We start from the raw sequence: 20,780 nt of genomic DNA, 5'->3' as shown, positions 1-20,780 counted from the left end.
GTTTCCAGGATGGCTTCGGGGGGGCACATGAAACCACTTCGCGGGCCGGATCCGGCCCCCGGGCCTTGTGTTTGACATGTCTGTTGTGATTCAGGGTCAGCCTGTGGGTTCGGCAGTTGGGTCGGATGACTCAGATGAGGGGGAGGAGGGGGGTGTTGAAGAACTTGCTGATGATGGCTTTGAGGCTCCGCAGAGCCCCCAGCCAGGCCCCTCCCACCTGGTGGAGACCCAGCTGTGTGAGCCTGACAGCGTGGATGAAGATGACCCACAGCTGGCCCCGTTCAAGGACGCCCGACGCAGGACGCAGTCAAGTAGGAGTAAACAGAGGAAGGCAATGGGGCTTCTCGGAAGGAGGGAGAGAGAAGCCACGCCCTGAACTCTTTATAAAGGACTTGTGTGGGGAGGGCTGGTTTGCTGAAAGCAACCGCTCAGATAGTGTTTCAAAGCTCCGGTATCTTGGTTCGTGTCTTGTTTGTTTTTGTAATAAATTTGGCAGACGTATTCCAGCCTCTTGCCGTCTGTAAAGGGGTTGCCTTTTCTGCAAGGCCGGTAGCAGGCTGGTACAGAACAATGTCTGACATATATTCTAAATAGGTTTTTGGTCTAAAAATATTCTGACAGTCATTTCTATAACTTTGCGTATCACCATAGAACAGTATTTCTCAACCTCAGCAACTTGAAGACATGTGGACTTCAGTTCCCAGAACTAAATGCTGGCTGGAGAAATATGGGAGTTGAAGTCCATATATTTTAAAGCTGCTGAGGTTGAGAAACACTGTTCTAGAATTGCACAAAGGGGCTAACCCTTACAGAATATTTATCATGAGCAACATAATAGGAAATTCCTCTCTCCCTTCCTTGCTGTAATTATAAATAGGAGAAAGATTATCTGGGGTTTTTTTTCTGTTTCTGTTGTTGCAGCATTTTGTCATCTTAGAATAATCTTTTGGAAGGCTCCTAAAAAGAAGAGCAAAATGACCAAAACTGAAGAACTGCCAGATAGCCAAACTTCTGAAGAGTTTTATGAAAAATATGAACCTAAGGAAATTTTAGGAAGGTAAATATTTGAAAGTTGGTGCTATCATAATAAGTAATTTGCTATGTGACCTTCAAAACAAAAAATACATTTATTCCTTTAACCAACGTTTTAGGAAGCAAAGTCAGTTTCAATATAATCAATTCAGAACATAGCAAATTAATCTAATTATTTCAAATAATTTAGTTACAAGAATAGATAACTGAAAATAATTAAATTTGAAACTTCAGTTCCCTGAAAATGGATGGTAAGTATAGTCAAAGTATTTGTGAATATTGGAGAAAATTGCTGTATTTTAAACTTTTCATAAACATGGCAGCGGATGTAGTTGGATATAGTTTTTCCTCAGAGATTTCTAGAGTATCTCGGCTACCATTGAACAGAAAATCTGAAAATGGTTTGCCTACAACAGTTTGATACCTTCCAGATGTGGTAGATAACAATTCCTATAATCTAGATGCTATTTGCTTTTGAGCAGCCTTACACATGAAGTTGGCGGTCTCCCTGACTGTTCCCTGATACTGGACTCAAAGGTAAACTGCCACTGAACAAGGAGGTTCTACCCATTGCTCAAGGCCTAATGCTGTTGGTATTTTTTCATCCTTTGCTCCACTTTTAAATCCATCTAATATAATGACCATTGCATTTTGTGCCTATAAATTTCATTAAAGTTTTTTTGTTCTGTTGCAAATCTTCTGCCAACCTATGCACCCACATTTTGTATTTCTGAGAAAAGAAGATCCATTTTTCTTCCCTTCTGCCACTCAGATGATGTATAAATAAGATAAAATACATTTATTTGATTTCATCTCAGCTGCAGATTTCAATATCTGTTTAACAAACTCTTTTACTAAATTTCCTGAGAAAATTTTTTGGGCTGAGAGGATTTCTTAAAGAATAGGAAATGGACAGTTCTTCCGTGTAGACTCCTCATTTATAATTTTACACACACAGAGACACACACACACACACACACACACACACACACAGAGAGAGAGAGAGAGAGAGAGAGAGAGAGAGACAGAGACAGAGACAGAGACAGAGACAGAGACAGAGACAGAGACAGAGAGACAGAGAGACAGAGACGGAGAATAAAAGCTACTTTTATCTTTAATATACACAATATGAGCTACAATACAGCCACACAATCAGCAAGGGATGATTTGTTTTCCATTTCATGGGCTCAGTGCAATAATTTAATTTTTATCCTCTTTTATTCTGCAGTCCTGCCTCTGTTTAGAAGCATTTCATAGCCTGAATATTGCCTATTCAGAAAAAATAAATCAGAAGTCTGGTGGCCTCTTTTCAGGCTAACAGATTGTATTTAAATTGATGTAAATAAATTTAAGTGATTCATATCACGAATGTGCCATGATTACATCCCTTTACATAAGAATTCTTTTCTAGTATAAAATATTCCTTTCATCAATAGAATACAGTTGAAGATCACACTATTTTGAACATTTTTGACTTCAACAAAATGATTGGCTTCAACTCTCAACAATGTCCATATCTTCAATTATTATCTCTAAATGTGCTATTAATCTAGACTCTGACTAGACTCCAACTGTGTGGACATAAAAATGGCGCACAGTAATACCATACCATAAAAAATGGTGGCATGGAGTGGAATAACTTAATTTCACCCTATAGCTTTCACATTTCTGTTAAGATCTTTTGCTATTCTATGAAGAAATTTCCTACAAGCATTTGTTATTTGGCAGCATTTCCAATAACTGCCAATTTTTAATAAATCTATTTAGCTTTGCTATTCCTCTTCTCACTTTGAACATGAGGGAATAACAAAGGAGTAACACAGCCTTTTAGAGATCTGTGTTTGTGTGTGGGTTTGATTCTTTCCCTCTCTCTATTTCTCCCTCTTTCTTCCTAAGATTTCTTTTATGTGTACTGTCTTTTCAGAGGAGTCAGCAGTGTTGTCCGCAGATGCATTCATAAAGTCACTCGACAAGAATACGCTGTTAAAATTATAGACATCACAGCTGGAAATCTCTCTCCACAAGAAGTTCAGGAGCTGAGAGAAGCCACTCTGAAAGAAATCAATATCCTCCAGAAAGTGTGTGGACATCCTAACATTAGTAAGTTAGATTTTGCTTCCAGATCATCCTAATTATACCATATCAATAAACCAGTGAACTCAAAGACAATGAAATTACTATTGGCTGGGTTTGCATGACATGCATAACCACCTCCTTCTTGCAAACAGTGATAATAATAATAATAATAATAATAATAATAATAATAATAATAATAATAATAATAATAATAATAATAATAATAATAATAAAAATAATAATAATGATGATGATGATGATGATGATGATGATGATGATGATGATGATGATGTTGGAAGGTACCTTGGAGGTCATCTAGTCCAACCCCCTGCTTAGGCAGGAAACCCTATACCATTTCAGACAAATGGCTGTCCAGTCTCTTCTTAAAAACTTCCAATGTTGGAACATTTGCCGCTACTGGAGGCAGGTTGTTCCACTGGTTAATTGTTCTAACAGTCAGGAAGTTTCTCCTTAGTTCCAGGTTGCTTCTCTCCTTGATTAGTTTCCATCCGTTGCTTCTCCTGCCTTCAGGCGCTTTGGAGAATAGCTTGACTCCCTCTTCTTTGTGGCAGCCCCTGAGATATTGGAACACTGCTATCATGTCCCCTCTCGTCCTTCTCTTCATTAAACTAGACATACCCATTTCCAGCAGCCGTTTGTTATATATTTTAGCCTCCAGTCCCCTAATTATCTTTGTTGCTCTTTTCTGTACTCTTTCTAGAGTCTCAACATCTTTTTTATATCGTGGTGACCAAAACTGGATGCAGTATTCCAAGTGTGGTCTTACCAAGGCATTGTAAAGTGGTATTAATACTTCACGTGATCTTGATTATGTGCTATGTAGAATATAGAACATATGTTCCATTGGCTGGAAGGAACCTTTGAGGTCTTCTAGTCCAACCCCTGCCCAAGCAGGAGACTGTCAGAACTGCCACTTCTCTACCAGTCTGCTATGAACCCTGGGAAGAAGCTGGAAGGGAGAGCGAAGGCATGGGGGGGGAGTGAAACTGAACTGTTGAAGAACAGCTCTCTGTGAGAACCAATCAAGTTTCCAAGGTCATTTTCCGGGGAGCAGAATGCCAACATGTAGAGTGACTGTTTCCAAAACACCTCTTTTAAAATTGATTGGACAGAGAGACAAACAATAGGAAGGGACTTATTTCATTCCAGACAAATGGCTCTCCAATCTCTTCTTGAAAACCTCCAGTGATGGAACACCTACATCTTCTGGAAACAAGACATTTCACTGATCAATTGTTCTGTCAGGGAATTTCTCCTTAGTTTTTTGTTAGTCTGCCCTTGATAAGTTTCCATCCATTACTTCTTGTCCTGCCCTCAGGCGCTTTGGAGAATAAATTGATCCCTCTTTCCTGTGGCAGCCCTTCAAGTATTGGAAGATTGGCTATCCTGTCACCCCTAGTCCTTCTCTTTGTTAGACTAGATATACCTAGTTCCCTCAGCAGTTCATCGTATGGGTTAGCCGCCAGACTAAACTTTAATTTAATCAATATTCTTACAAAGACATTTCTAATTTTGGTAGCCTCTGCTAATTTTTAAACAATTGAGAATCCAAAATCCTTCTGATCAACTAGAAAACCACCTGATCTGCTAACTAGTTCTTCTGTTTGATGGCTATTGACCTTTTCCATTTCAACCAGTGGTCCAGATTAGCCCCTCCCCTCACTTTCCCTTGCACTACTTGGGCTGGTGTATTTTCAATTTGCTGACGAATCAGCATTATTATATCTGCAGGATACAATTTCAAGAGGAACAGTTTATGTTTGGAAAAAGAGCGTCCAGCTAATGTTAGCTACCATATTGCTAAATGTCAATGAAGATTCTCAAGATTCCCAATCATCCGGGTCATGGTTATCGCAAAGGTGCTTTTCCAAAAGGCGACTGGGCTTTTTTGTTTTTTTTCCTTGAAAAGACTTCACTTCTCATCCAAGAAGTTGCATCAGTTCTGAAGAACTGAAGAAGCTTCTTGGATGAGAAGTGAAATGTTTTCAAGGGAAAAAAACCAAGAAAGTCAAGTTGCCTTTTGGAAAAAAAATACAGTATTGCTATTTTCTAGTACTGTATGAAGGAAAGCTATGGCCAAATTTATCATCCCCGTGCCGTTTGTAAGAAATTCTTGGCATCTTATTGCCTGGAAAGAATCCCAAGCCTTCCTATACAAACATAGATGACAACAAGATCATATTAGAGTCTCTCTCTCTCTCTCTCTCTCTCTCTCTCTCTCTCTCTCTCTCTCTCTCTCTCTCTCTCTCTCTCTCTCTCTCTCTCTCTCTCTCTCTCTCTCTCTCTCTCTCTCTCTCTCATAGTATTTTACAGATGATCAACCTTTGTATTTTTTTCTTTGAATCTGCTCCGATCCTTGCTAGGTTGATCCTTACATCTACAATGCAAAGCACTAACATTTCTAGTCTGCTCTGCCCCCAGAGGCATAAACAAGTATACAGAGGAAAAAAAGAGAGGTCTAAAAATAACTGAACAATAAACAATATAGATTAAAATGGCACTGCCTCAAATTTAACATCCCCAAGAGTCAAGTTTCCATGTCATGGAATAATCATCATAAATAAATAAATAAATAATGAACAGGCATTTTGTTCATAACATGCCCCATGTAACAGTCATTGAAAATAAGAATATCTGATTCACTGATGTTGCTACACCCAGTGATGTTAGGACTGAGGAAAAGCAATCTGAAAAAAAATTGCAAAATACCAGAATTTGTAGATTGAGGTTGAATGTTGTTCTTGTTGTTGTTAGTTGCGAAGTCATGTCCGACCCATCGCAACCCCATGGACAATGTTCCTCCAGGCCTTCCTGTCCTCTACCATCTTCTGGAGTCCATTTAGGCTCACAGCTACTGAGCCATCCAGGAACCTCATTCTCTGTCATCCCCTTCTTCTATTGCCCTCAATTTTTCCCAGCATTAGGCTCTTCTCCAGTGAGTCCTTCCTTCTCATTAGGTGGCCAAAGTATTTGAGTTTCCACTAGAAGGATCTGGCCTTCTAAAGAGCACTCAGGGTTGATCTCCTCTAGGACTGACCGGTTTGATCTCCTTGCAGTCCAAGGGACTCTTAGGAGTCTTTTCCAGCACATAGTTCAAAGGCCTCAATTCTTTGGTGCTCAGCCTTTTTTATGGTCCAGCTTTCACTGCCATACATTGCAACTGGGAAGACCATAGCCTTGACTATACGCGCTTTTGTTGGCAGGCTGATGTCTCTGCTTTTTAGTGTGCTGTCTAGATTTGCCATGGCTTTCCTCCCCAGGAGCAAACGTCTTTTAATTTCTTGGCTGCAGTCCCCATCTGCAGTGATTTTGGACCCCAGGAAAATAAAATCTGTCACTACCTCCATTTCTTCCCCATCTATTTGCCAGGAATTGAGAGGGCCGGATGCCATGATCTTGGTTTTCTTAATGTTAAGTTTCAACCCAAGTTTTGCACTCTCCTTCATCACCCGCAACAAGAGATTCTTTAGTTCTTCTTCACTTTCTGCCATTAGAGTGGTATCATCTGCATATCTTAGGTTGTTGATATTTCTCCCGGCAATCTTAATTCCAACTTTTGATTCATCTAGCCCCGCCTTTCTCATGATGTGCTCTGCATATAAGTTAAACAGGCAGGGTGACAGTATACAGCCTTGCCAGACTCCTTTCCCAATTTTGAACCAATCAGTGGTTCCGTGTCCAGTTCTCACTGTTGCTTCTTGACCCGTATATAGGTATCTCAAGAGACAAATGAGCTGGTCTGGTATGCCCATCTCTGTAAGAACTTGCCACAGTTTGTTGCGATCCACACAATCAAATGCTTTAGCATAGTCAATGAAGCAGAAATACATGTTTTTTCTGGAACTCCCTAGCTTTCTCCATGATCCAGCGTATGTTGGCAATTTGATCTCTAGTTCCTCTGCCTCTTCGAAATCCTGCCTGTACTTCTGGTAGTTCTTGATCCACATACTGCTGGAGTCTAGCTTGTAGGATTTTAAGCATAACTTTACTAGCATGTGAAATACGTGCAATGGTGCGATAGTTTGAACATTCTTTGGCACTGCCTTTCTTTGGAATTGGAATGTAAACTGATCTTTACCAATCCTGTGGCCACTGTTGAGTTTTCCATATTTGCTGGCAAATTGAGTGTAGCACTTTTACTGCATCGTCTTTTAAGATTTTGAATAGCTCAGCTGGAATACTGTCACCTCCACTAGCTTTGTTGTTGCTCAGCTTTTCTAAGACCCACTTCACCTCACATTCTAGGATGTCTGGCTCGAGGTCAGTGACCACCTCATCATGGTTATCAGGGATGTTAAGCTTGTTCTTGTATAGTTCTTCTGTGTAATTTTGCCACCTCTTCTTAATCTCTTCCAGCTCTGTTAGTTCCCTGCCATTTTGGTCCTTAATCATGCCCATTTTTGCATGAAACGTTCCCTTCATCTCTCCAATTTTCTTGAAGAGATCTCTAGTCCTCCCTATTCTATTGTTTTCTTCTATTTCTTTGCACTGTTCATTTAAGAAGGAATTCTTATCTCTTCTAGCTATTCTCTGGAATTCTGCATTCAATTGGGCGTATCTTTCTTTTTCTCCCTTGCCTTTCGCTTCTCTCCTTTCCTCAGCTATTTGCAAAGCTTCCTCAGACAGCCATTTTGCTTTCTTGCATTTCTTTTTCTTTGAGATGGTTTTAGTTGCTACTTCTTGTACAATGTTGCGAACCTCCATCCATAGTTCTTCAGGCACTCTGTCTATCAGATCTAATTCCTTAAATCTATTTGTCACCTCTACTGTATATTCATCAGGGATATGGTTTAGTTCATACGTAAGTGGTCTAGTGCTTTTCCCTACTTTCTTCAGTTTAAGCCTAAATTTTGCAACAAGAAGCTCATGGTCTCAGCCACAGTCAACTCCTGGTCTTGTTTTTACTGACTGTATAGAGCAGTGGTGGCAAACCTTTTAGAGACCGAGTGCCCAAACTGCAACCCAAAACCCACTTATTTATTGCTGGGTGCCAAGTGGGCATGGCCCACTGGGTGGGTGTGGCTGTGATGGTCATGGAAGATTGGGTGGGTGTGGCCAAGGTGGGTGTGGTCACCTCAATGTTGCTCATGGGGAGGGACACTTGCCTGTTATTCCGGTTATCTTTTGGCTTCCTGCTTTAGCATTCTAATCCCCCATGATGATAAGGACATCATTTTTTGGTGTTAGTTTTATAAGGTGCTGTAGGGCTTCATAGAATCGGTCAATTTCATCCTCTTCAACACCGGTGGTTGGGGCATAGACTTGGACTACTGTGATACTGTGATACTGAATAGTTTGCCTTGGATTCGAACTGAGATCATTCTGTCATTTTGGGGATTGTATCCCAGTATTGCTTTTCCTACTCTTTTCTTGATTATGAAGGCTACTTCATTTCTTCTGAGGGATTCTTGCCTGCAGTAGTATACCTGATGGTCATCTGAATTAAATTCACCCATTCCTGTCCATTTTAGTTCACTGATTCCTAAGATGTTGATATTCAGTCTTGTCATCTCTTGTTTGACCACGTCCAGCTTGCCTTGATTCATGGATCTTACATTCCAGGTTCCTACAGAGAAAAACTCTTTACAGCATCGGACTTTCCTTTCACCACCAGACACACAGCTGAGCATCCTTTCGGCTTTGGCCCAGTCCCTTCATTCTTTCTGGCGCTACTAGTACTAGCCCTCTGCTCTTCCCTAGTAGCATATTGGACATCTTCTGACCTGAGGTGCTCATCTTCCAGTGTCATATCTTTTTTCCTTTTGGTACTGTCCGTGGGGTTTTCATGGCAAAGATACTGGAGTGGGTTGCCATTTCCTTCTCCAGTGGATCACGTTTTGTCAGAACTCTCTGCTATGACCTGTCCGTCTTGGGTGGCCCTGCACGGCATAGCTCATAGCTTCATTGAATTACGCAAGCCCCTTCGCCACGACAAGGTAGTAATCCATGAAGGGGTGAGGTTGAATGCTTATATATAAAAAAAGAAATCTGCTGTTATACCATTTGTGATTGAAGCCCTTGGAACAATACTTAAAGAACTTCTTCAATATTGGTCATTTTGAATATCGGACCTGGACACCCTAATTTTACAAAAAAAACCCACAAAAAACCCTGCTTGGGACTGCCTCTATCTTGCTAGCTTAATAATTCTTTGGTTCCTGGTTAGAAGTTCAATTATTAAGTTTTTATCATTCTTTGACTGTAGATTTGTAGATTACTTATATAATGATGAATTATCACAAATGTCATTTCCTCCAATACAGAGAAAATGAGACAGTGACAATTCACAGGGAGATCCTATGCATGTCTATTGAGAAATAAATCTTTATTGTATTTGCAAAGCACCATCATGGTTTAACAATTGCTTGTTGAATAAACTATCATTGGTTGGATCCACTCATCTTCTTAAGCTATAAGCCAAAGCAATCATATTATGGTTTAAGGCAAAGTGTGAACAGAAATGCTGAAGTGAATGGAATTTAATTTCTGATAAGAGTGCATAGATTATATCCTTAATGGTGGGAGGTTCTTGCTCAAAATGCCTTGATAATAATTAACTTGGTGTGACTTTTTGCTACACTGCCTCTGGATGGATAATAGGCAGTCTTTTAAATGAAATTAATAAATATTACTAATGTGGTTTAAATACCTCATCAGAAGCTGAGACTGATAATAATCATCCTAAGTAACTCCTTGTCTTCTTTGTCCTTCTCCTTTTTCCATCATTGTCATGAGTTGAAATGGATACACCCAGGGACAAAACTTAGTGAAGAATAGATGTAAACCCCTAAGTTCACCTGGGAATATATAATATGAATCTTGAGGGGTCCTTGGTGCTCTCTGAGCTTGGTTGTTTTTTTGAAGGAGTTTCATTACCTAAACTAGGTAACATCATCAGTGCTAAGGGATCATCAGGAGCCCTGATAATGTTACCTAGTTTCGGTAATGAAATGTCTGCAAGAAAACAACAAAGCGCAGAGTACCAAGGACCCCTCATTTCAACCCTGAGCTACAAATATTCTCCTTTATTAATATGGATCCAGCTGGTTCGCACCACTTCAGTGGAACCGGTAGCTAATTTTTTGTTGCCCAGGCCCAGAATGGACTTCTGAAAGTGGCATCCACACAGAGAACTTGTTGTTCACATATCTGAATCCCACCACTGTATGGATCTCATTTTTTATTATGTGCCACCAAGTAACCACCTAGATCATGGGTCTTCAAACTCGGCCCTTTTATGACTCATGGACTTCAACTCCCAGAATTCCTCAGTCAGGCACACTGGCTGAGGAATTCTGGGAGTTGAAGTCCATGAGTCATAAAAGGGCCGAGTTTGAAGACCCCTGACCTAGATCAATGATGGTGAACCTTTTAGACCAGGGATGTCAAACTGCCAGCCTGAGGCCTGGATGCATCATGCGGAAGCCGCGCCCACCCCATTGCCGGCAATGGCAAAACCATTCCGATACATTGCGCAACATCACGTGACATCGCGAGTTTGACATGTTTGTTTTAGATACTGAGTGCCCCAAAACCACCACCCCACCTCCACCCCCTGCCCCCCCACCCTCCACCTACTGCCTCCATAGCCCGCCACAGATCACCCAGGCTTCCCTGCAGCGCCATGGCGGCCACACCCTCCACTCGCACCCCACAGCATCATTTACGCATGACGGGGCTTGAGGACAGAGTCTTGTCCCACTACCCGGCTGTTGTGTCTTTGATTGTGCTGCTCCGCATGGGCCATGCCTGGGGGCAACTCTCTGGGGGGGGCTGCTGGGGAGGAGGGGGCTGTGTGGGGAGGCGGGGCTGGGGCAACGGCGCGCGTGCCCACAGAGAGGGCTCTGCGTGCCGCCTCTGGCACGCGTGCCATAGGTTCGCCACCACTGACCTAGATAGATTTGTGTATCTTTTTTTTAATGGGTGTTAAAACAGTGATTTTGGATTGTCTCTCTGTACATGAAAGAAATATAAGAATAAAATCAGGAAGCCATCCATGAGGAGTACAAGTATGTGATTAGGAGGAGTAATGGCTTGGCAATGTAACATTCTACAAGGTCTCAGGTTCAGATTCTACTGTTTTTCAAAACCAGAGATTTTAGAAAGTCACTTGTTGTCAAAGTGGAGAATGCTAGGATAGGTGAATGGACCATATGAGGATAAAGCAGCAGCATCCTATGCTCCTGTTGTATGGACAGAGAAGATCCAGGGCACACTTGCAGAGAGACAGAACAGTCTGTGTGATTGTGCAATGAAGCTAGGGGCCTGTGCTTCAGTACCTTTCCGTTCCTGCTTAGTTTTAAAGAAAATTTGCAATGTTATTTCACATTACTAAAATATCCCATTTTGTTTCCAGTCCAGCTGAAGGACAGCTTTGAATCTCACACCTTTTTCTTCCTGGTGTTTGATCTGTAAGTACCAGTGTTCTTTTGGGAGGGGGGGGGAGGAAGTATCAAATATATCCTCCTAAAAAGTGACTTATTTAGGCTGGTGGGATTGCCTTGTGCTTTCTATAGTACATGCCAGGAAAGCAGTTTGAAAACTTTAGTTAGAAAAGTGGTGTCAACTATCATCTGTTGGCCAACTTGACTTAGCAGATGGATCATCTATGTGGAAATATACTCATTGAGGTAGATCAATGTACTACTTCAGAGATCACTTCTTGATAGAGCACATATTTACAAATGTGGCATTTTCTATCATCAAATGTAGACTGCTAACTTGAATACCTTGAAAGAAATAAACAAATACATTTATTTTTATTATGGTTGATTGGACAGTCAGCCAGAGGTTTAGACTGGATTTGGCATTTTTATCTATCAAGTCCTTCCCAAGAACCTGGAATAGACAGAAGTTGTTGTTTCGTGGTATTAAAAAGATCGTTGCTGGACATAAGCTGTCTTTTGCAATTGACTGGTGGTGATTTTGTAAACGCTGACATGGTGTGCAACTGATGCTCCAGATGTTTTGGGATTGTACCCAAGGCACCTATTACCATTCGTACTATCTTTGCTTTGTTTTTTTCCATAGTCATTCTACTTCTGTTTGGAGGTCTTTGTATTTTGTGATTTTCTTCTATTCCACTGCCTCCAGATTCTTCCATGTCCGCTATCCAACTTTTTTGTCTTTCTTATTGACAATTGTTAAGTCTGGAGTGTTATGTGGCAAGTGCTTGTCTGTTTGAACTGTAAATACCCAGAGCACTTTTAGCTTCTTCATTTTCTGTTACTTGTCTATTTTGTGGTGTTACCGGTTCTTGCTTTCAGGCAAATGGTACTTCTTGCCCATATATTTTTCTCCACCATAGAAAAGGAGACAATGCCAATTCACTGTGCAATCCTATGCCTGTCTACTCAGGAGTAAATCTTACTGGCTGTGTTTGTACATCGTGTTTAATTGTGGTTTGTTTTAACCATTGTTTAGTGAATAAATCATAATTGACAGGGTTCACACATATGTTAGTTAAACTACAAGTAGTCCTTATGATCATAATTGAGCCCAAAATTTTGTGTTGCTAAGTGAGACATTTGTTAAGGAATTTTGCCCCATTTTACAACTTTGCTTACCATAGTTGTTAAGTGAATCATTGCAGGTAAGTTAGTAACACAGTTATTAAGTGAATCTGGTTTCCCCATTGACTTTGGTTGTCAGAAGGTCGTAAAAGGTGATCACATGACCCCGGGACACTGCCACCATCATAAATATGAACTAGTTACCAAGCATCTGAATTTTGATCACATGGCCATTGGGATACTGCAACAGTCGTAAGTGTCATAAGTCATTTTTTTCAGTGCTGTTGTAATTTCAAATGGTCACTAAATGAACTGTTGTAAGTTGAGAACTTCCTGTATAAAACAAACAAAAATAGTAACAGAGTAGGACTAGGATGAGGAGAAACAGTTTTTGATCGCCACTCAGTCAAGAAACTGGCTGGTTGCTTTGGATCAATCCTTCTCTCTCGGCCTAGGGTATTTCACCGGCTAAGATGGGAGGTGTGTGTGTGTGTGTGGGGGGGAAATCATGTATGTCCCAGATATGTAGTTTACCCAGATTTCATACAGGAATTGTGGGGATATAAATACAGCAAGAAGCCATAGCTAAGTGAAATGCCCATGTCCAGGAGCAGTCTACCTCTTAGGCAAGTAAGAGGAGAGGGTCATGCTTGCCAGGTTTTCGAAGGCCTTGGACTTCTTGATAAAGGCCACAGTGTTTAGGAGCAGGGTGGTGCATGGAGACTCCAGCAAAAGACTTTTTGTGTTCTTCTCTCCAGCCATATATTGCAATTCGATATCTATACCAGCTTGTTTAACTGTTTGTGAAGGTCTCTGCTGACCTCAGGGCCATCTGTACCATCCACCACTTCACCCACCCCCAGCCACAAGGGAGCAAAGCTTTCTGCAGCTGTCTCATCTTCCTGGTCCCATATCATTAGCCTGCTCAGATTTCCACATAACCTTTGCTAAGGTTTTGGCTGTCACAGATCCACACTATTTTTAGGCATCCTGGACTTGTGTAATACTCTCATGGATATCTGCTTGAAACCGCTCTACCAGCATCACCACTTCCATGGGGAAAGAAAATTCCAAACTCAAAAAGTTGTTTAAAACAGATTGTTTGAGGATTCTTGCCAATGAAAAACTTGACAGGCTACAAAGGGATGTAACAACTGCCTCATAATACAGAGAAGCAGGTAGAACTGTGATTTTTTTAAAAAAAAAGCAACTTGTAATGTTGACCATAACAGCATAAATGAAATACAAATTCTAGACTTACGACCACAATTGAGCCCAAAATTTCTGTTGTTAAGTGAGACATTTGTTAAGTGAGTTTTGCCCCATTTTGCGACTTTTCTTGCCACAGTTGTTAAGTGAATCACTGCAGTTGTTAAGTTAGTAGCATGGTTGTTAAGTGAATCTGGCTTCCCCATTGGCTTTGCTTGTCAGAAAGTCGCAAAAGGGGGTCACATGATCCGAGGACACGGCAACCGTCAGTTGCCAAGCGTCTGAATTTTGATCCCCTGACGATGAGGATGCTGCGATGGTTATAAGTGTGAAAAATGGTCCTAGGTCACTTTTTTCAGTGCCGTTGTAATTTTGAATGGTCACTAAATGAACTGTTGTAAGTGGAGGACTACCTGTTTAGAGAAGCTTGTAGAGTAGTGAATTTTTTAAAAGCAATTTGTTAGGTATACAATAGCAGCATAAATGAAATATTTCAATCAGCCTTCCTGATTCAGTGCCCTCCAGATGACCTCCCGGTTAGACTACTGCAATGCCCTCTACATGGGGCTGCCCTTGAGGACCACCCGAAGGCTTCAACTGGTGCAGAATTCAGCCGCGCGAGTTTTGATGGGAGCTTCTCGATACTCCCGTGTAACACCTCTTCTCCGTGAGCTGCATTGGCTTCTGGTTGCCCTCCGGGTGAGATTCAAGGTGCTGGTAATGACCTATAAAGCCCTAAATGGCTTGGGTCCGGACTATCTAAGGCAGGGGTCGGCAACCTAAAAAAGAAAAAGAGCCACTGGGAACCGGTTCCATCACAAATTAAAAAAAGAGGGAGCCTCGTGCGTGTGTCCATGCACGCGCATGCGCAAAAAGGTTTTTTGCGCATGCGCGGACGCACGCGGCTGCCATTTTTTTAAAAATGATATGGAACCGGTTCCCGGTTGCCCGACGGCGACGGCCCGTCTGCAAAGCTGCCGCTTTCGGCAGCTTTGCAGACGGGCCGTGGCAGCTTCCTCAAAGAGCGGCGCCCCTGCCCATTCCGAGAGGTGCGCGCGCACCTCTCCGAACGACCGGAGGTGCGCGCGTACCTCCGCGCGAATGGGCAGCGGTGCCGCTCTTTGAGGAAGCTGCCGCGGCCTGTCTGCGAAGCTGCCGCTTTCGGCAGCTTCGCAGACGGGCCGTGGCAGCTTCCTCAAAAAGAGAAGCGCCCCTGCCCATTCCGAGAGGTGCGCGCGCACCTCTCCGAACGACCGGAGTTGCGCGCGCACCTCCCCAAACCTTTGGGGAGGTGCGCGCGTACCTCCGTGCGAAGGGGGAGGTGCGCGCGCAACTCCGGTCGTTCGGAGAGGTGCGCGCGCACCTCTCGGAATGGGCAGGGCCGCTTCTCTTTTTGAGGAAGCTGCCACGGCCCGTCTGCGAAGCTGCCGAAAGCGGCAGCTTCGCAGACAGGCCGCGGCAGCTTCCTCAAAGAGCGGCACCGCTGCCCATTCGCGCGGAGGTACGCGCGCACCTCCGGTCGTTCGGAGAGGTGCGCGCGCACCTCTCGGAATGGGCAGGGGCGCCGCTCTTTGAGGAAGCTGCCACGGCCCGTCTGCAAAGCTGCCGAAAGCGGCAGCTTTGCAGACGGGCCGTCGCCGTCGGGCAACCGGGAACCGGTTCCATATCATTTTTAAAAAAATGGCAGCCGCGTGCGTCCGCGCATGCGCAAAAAACCTTTTTGCGCATGCGCGTGCATGGACACACGCACGAGGCTCCCTCTTTTTTTAATTTGTGATGGAACCGGTTCCCAGTGGCTCTTTTTCTTTTTTAGGTTGCCGACCCCTGCCTTAGATAGTCCGGACCCAAGCCATTTAGGGCTTTATAGGTCATTACCAGCACCTTGAATCTCACCCGGAGGGCAACCAGAAGCCAATGCAGCTCACGGGAGTATCGAGAAGCTCCCATCCCTCTCGGAATGGGCAGGGGCGCCGCTCTTTGAGGAAGCTGCCGCGGCCTGTCTGCTAAGCTGCCGCTTTCGGCAGCTTCACAGACGGGCCGCGGCAGCTTCCTGAAAGAGCGGCACCGCTGCCCATTCGCGCGGAGGTACGCGCGCACCTCCGGTCGTTCGGAGAGATGCGCGCGCACCTCTCGGAATGGGCAGGGGCGCCGCTCTTTGAGGAAGCTGCCGCGGCCTGTCTGCTAAGCTGCCGCTTTCGGCAGCTTCGCAGACGGGCCGCGGCAGCTTCCTCAAAGAGCGGCACCGCTGCCCATTCACGCGGAGGTACGCGTGCACCTCTCCAAAGGTTTGGGGAGGTGCGCGCGCACCTCCGCCCATTCGGGGAGGTGCGCGTGCACCTCTCCAAACGGGCGGTGCCACTCTCCATTTGGAGAGGTGCGCGCGCACCACTGCCCGTTGGAAGAGGTGCGCGCGCACCGGGCGGCTGGGAGCCGCAAGAGACGGCTCAAAGAGCCGCATGCGGCTCCGGAGCCGCAGGTTGCCGACCTGTGATCTAAGGGAACACCTGCTGCCGGCATCATCTTCCCATCGTCCTGTGCGCCCCCACAGGGAGGGCCTTCTCAGGGTACCGCCGGTTAATGAATGCTGGTGGGTTATTCCCAGGGGAAGGGCGTACTCTGTGGGTGCGCCTGCCCTATGGAACCAACTACCCACAGAACTTAGGACTGCCCCCGACCTTTGCTCATTTCGCCGGGACCTGAAAACTTGGCTCTTCAATCTGTTTGGTCCAGACTGTGGGGTTGTTAATTTAACTGGGTTTTAGATTTACTCTTGGGGCTTGAATTTAATTTAATTGTTTTAATTGTTTTTAATTTTTTGTATTCATGGTTTTAACTGCCCTGTAAACCGCCCTGAGTTCTACAGGAATAGGGCGGTATACAAATCCAATAAAATAAAATAAATAAAATAAATAAATAAATGAGGAGAAGACAGCCTGGTGGCACCACTTCAACTAACACATTTTATTAAAAGGCTTAATCTTTTGGAAGTTACGGCTGACATTTCCACGTGCACAGAGTAATTTAATTGACACAGGATATAATCTGGGGTGAGGGGTCAGGTGAAAGAGAGGAAGCAAGAAGACAGGTGGATATGCAGATAGAGTTTACATGGCAGGCACATTACAAGTACCTTATCAATTAACAAATGTAATACATTAAGAACCTTTTGTTTGTGTTTACAAAGATGGTCTGAAACCTTTTGATGTTTAGGTAGTCCAAAGCTTACAACCATTTATTAAGTAACCGTTCAAAGAGCCTTGGTGGAGCAGTGGGCTAATGCCTCCTGAAGTAACACCAGCTGCCTGCAATTAGTGCAGGTTCGCATCCCACCAGGCTCAAGGTTGACTCAGCCTTCCATCCTTCCGAGGTAGGTAAAATGAGGACCCAGATTGTTGGGGGCAATTAAGCTGACTTTGTAATAATGCCGCTTGGGGGGTGTATGAAAGCCCTAATAAGCAGGTATATACATAGAATGAAGGCTACTGCTAAGTTTGTAAGCCGCCCTGAGTCTTCGGAGAAGGGCGGGATATAAATGGAATTTAAAAAAAAAGTTACAACAGTAGTGAAAAAAGTGACTTATGACTGTTTTTTCACCATTATGACCATTGCAGCATCTTCATGGTCATGTGATCAAAATTTGGCTGCTTGGCAACTGGAATGTATTTATAATACTTGCACTGTCACAGGGGTCATGTAATTACCGTTTGTAACCTTCCTAGCTGGCTTCCAACAAGGAAAGTCAAGGGGCCAGATTTGCTTAATGATCTTACGATTCATTCAACAACTGCAGCAATTCACTTAACTATGGCAAGAAAGGTCATAGAATGGGGCAAAATTCACTTAAAAACTGCCTTTAGCAGTGGAAATCTTGAGCTCAGTTGTGGTCTTAAGTCTAGGACTATCTGTATTTTATTAAATTCTACAATCTCTCAACCTTACAAATCAAAGATCAGATTCCTGATGTTTGGCTGCCATAGACCACTGTTTCTTATCCTTGGCAACTTTAACCTGACTTCAATTCCCAGAATTCCCCAGCCAGCATGTTGAAGTTGCAGTCCACTGGAGTTGTTGAAGTCCACACATTTTAAAGTTGCCAAGATCGAGAAACACTGGGTTTGACAGTCACATACAAGTCAGAAGCAGAAGTGTCATATTGTGGGTCCATGTTTTATTTTTATACCTTTCTTCATTTTTAGCATATTGTACATGTCTAAATTTTCTCCCTAAACAGAATGAAGAAAGGGGAGTTATTTGATTACCTTACAGAGAAGGTCACCTTAAGTGAGAAGGAAACTAGGTGAGCTATTTCAACTGACAATGAATGAATGAACCTTTATTGTCAAAGTACAACCATGTATACATTGAGATTGGCTGAGCCTCCCTTCGTGCCCCCACCCCCCCAACTCACAGTGACAACAAACCCTCCATCTTATTACACCATGTGAGCTAATTGCACAACACACCGGCCTTGCAAGTCAATCATGCATAAAGTTTATAAAATTATTTCCCGTTCAAGAGCCTGACAGCCCATGGATAGAAGCTGTTCTTCAGCCTGTTGGTATGGCTGGCTGGCTATACTCCTATCTCTCCTACCTGAGGGAAGGAGAGTAAAGAGATACCGTCCAGGGTGTGAGTCATCCCTGAGAATTTTCCTCACTCATCCAAGGCAGCGAGCCCTGGCAATGTCATCCACTGGTGTCAGGGGACAGCCCACAATGTCTTGTGCTGTGCTCACTGCCCTCTGTAATGCTTTTCTATCCGAGGCTGTCAGACCAGCATACCAAACCACAATACAGTACGCAAGGACGCTCTCTATAATAGACCGGTAAAAGAGGGTCATTAGCCATTGTTCTACCCTGTTCTTCCGCAAGACCCTGAGAAAGTGAAGTCTCTGTTGGGCCTTTCTGGCCACCTGAGTTGTGTTAACTGACCTGCCAATCTCATCAAATGTCAAAACATGGAACTTCCCTCCTCTTTCATATAAGGGTCTCTTGCAAGCTAGTGAAATATGTGGTGCTTGGTGTAATCGATTATACAGATTAGTTGTGACTAAAATCTCATTGGTTTAAATAACAAAGTTTAGCAATCTTAGGCTAGATCTGTACAGTACTATATTACGATTCACCTCAGCCATATATGAATTACTTTAAGACATGTACAAAATGTGTTCTTCTCTCTACTCCAGTGTTTCTCAACCTTGCCAACTTTAAGATAAGTGGACTTCAACCCCCAGAATTCCTCAGCCAGCAAGGTATTATTGGGCAAGATTGAGAAACACTGCTCTACGTATTTGCTAGCCATAAGCAACTCATTTACCTTTCCGGGAATTTCAAGCATTTATAAGAGGTGTTCAGGGTGAAATTCAGTTTGAGAAGCTGTACTAATGGATTTCTGCATTAGGCAGGGGTTAAACTAGATGTGCTCCTGGTTCCCATATATACCCCTTACAATCTATACTACAGTATAATTCTATGAAAGCACATTACAGTAAGATTTCTTGCACCTCTTTACTGCCCTCTAGTGGTTGTCTAGAATTGGGCAGGCAGCCCAGATCTGGTAGCCCTGGTTACATAATCCCCAAATGCACATATCCATTCACATCTAATGATTGTGATATCAAAATACCCCAACCTGACATGCTCTCCTAATATGTTGGAGATCTTCCAAAATATCTGAAAATTAGGGAAGACCAGTTGATCAATGGGCAATGCCAGGAACCAAGCAAGTGTATAAAAAGTCTGCCTTTTACAGATGTTTACTCATTTAACTGATCAGACCATTTTCTCCCTGTAGGAAAATCATGCGTGCTCTTTTGGAAGTGATCCAGTTCCTCCATTCCTTGAACATAGTCCACAGAGATCTCAAGCCAGAGAACATCCTGCTAGATGACGACATGAACATCAGACTCACTGATTTTGGCTTCTCGTGTCAGCTGCAGGAAAATGAAAAACTCAAAGGTGGCCTGTCCATCTTAAGCAGAGATTTTAAGGGATAGGGCTGTGAATTGGTGGCCTGCCTGTAGCCATGAAGCTTAGGAACGTAGCTATCTAAGGAGAGACCTGCATTGAATCAGCTTGCTCAAAACAGCAGTAGCATGTGGTATTAATCCAGCTATCACAATTTGCTAACCATAATGTTAAAACTTTGCATATGGCAGTGGACTTAGCCAACTGCAAATCATTAAGTAAGCCATGGAAACGTAGGGTTTAATCCAATGTGTAAATAATTTTCTACATTGACTAAGGGCACTTCTTCAGGATTTCACACAAGGTTATGTCTTAGATAGAAATTGAATTAGGGATCTTTTATAGACAGACAATTTGCTTGATTGCTAAACCATTCTTTAAGTCCTCTTTAGCTGCTCCAATATTAAAGTCATGTTTTTCTTCCTACACAAATTTTGTTGTAGATATGAACTGACTTGCTTCATTGATACAGTTGGTGATGATATATTTGGAAGCAAAGATTTTGACTCTTGTGGTCATTTTAGGCTGCTCCAACCATGTCTCCTCTGGTCTTGGGAAGTATGACTTCCACAGAAACATCTGCCTGCACAATGCCAGACCATTGCTTTATGAAACACTTGTAGTAGGCTTCTTGTATTCCTGGAATTAGCATTCTTGTGAAGGAGCACTAGATCTATGTGTTAAGAATAGGATAAATTTTCTCTTGGGTGATCAGTTTAAACTGAGAAAGACCAGAATTTTGCTGCATTCAGATCCAGGTTGTAAATCCCCTTTTTTGGGTCCTTTGTAGATTTGAACACTCACTAAGCAACTGGTCATAGGGCTACCTATAATGCCCAATTCCTGAGTTTAATCAGTATCTTGAACCATAAGGTAGCCAACTTGATTAGGAGTATCTGATATGCCAAACCACCAAGGAAAACTAAACTTCACACATTGTGTCAATGCAGTCTTTTAACTGATC

General features: G+C 43.1%; 1 protein-coding gene across 1 annotated transcript in view; it reads left to right on the top strand.

Moving 5' to 3' along the window:
* The window catches only part of PHKG1 (phosphorylase kinase catalytic subunit gamma 1), a 31,371-nt gene that overhangs the window by 3,102 nt on the left and 7,489 nt on the right, over positions 1–20,780 (top strand). The window contains exons 2-6 of the mRNA XM_081337136.1: positions 922–1,057; positions 2,957–3,132; positions 11,486–11,540; positions 18,082–18,147; positions 19,644–19,807. Of these exons, the coding sequence (XP_081193262.1) occupies positions 975–1,057; positions 2,957–3,132; positions 11,486–11,540; positions 18,082–18,147; positions 19,644–19,807 (544 nt within the window). The 5' untranslated portion in view covers positions 922–974. The remainder of the gene's footprint in view (positions 1–921; positions 1,058–2,956; positions 3,133–11,485; positions 11,541–18,081; positions 18,148–19,643; positions 19,808–20,780) is intronic.

Source organism: Vipera berus (assembly GCF_964194415.1).
Source record: "Vipera berus genome assembly, chromosome: 1".
Classification (NCBI taxonomy): domain Eukaryota; kingdom Metazoa; phylum Chordata; class Lepidosauria; order Squamata; family Viperidae; genus Vipera; species Vipera berus.
The sequence above is the reverse complement of the archived record's forward strand: the minus strand, read 5'-3'. Positions and strand labels throughout refer to the sequence as shown.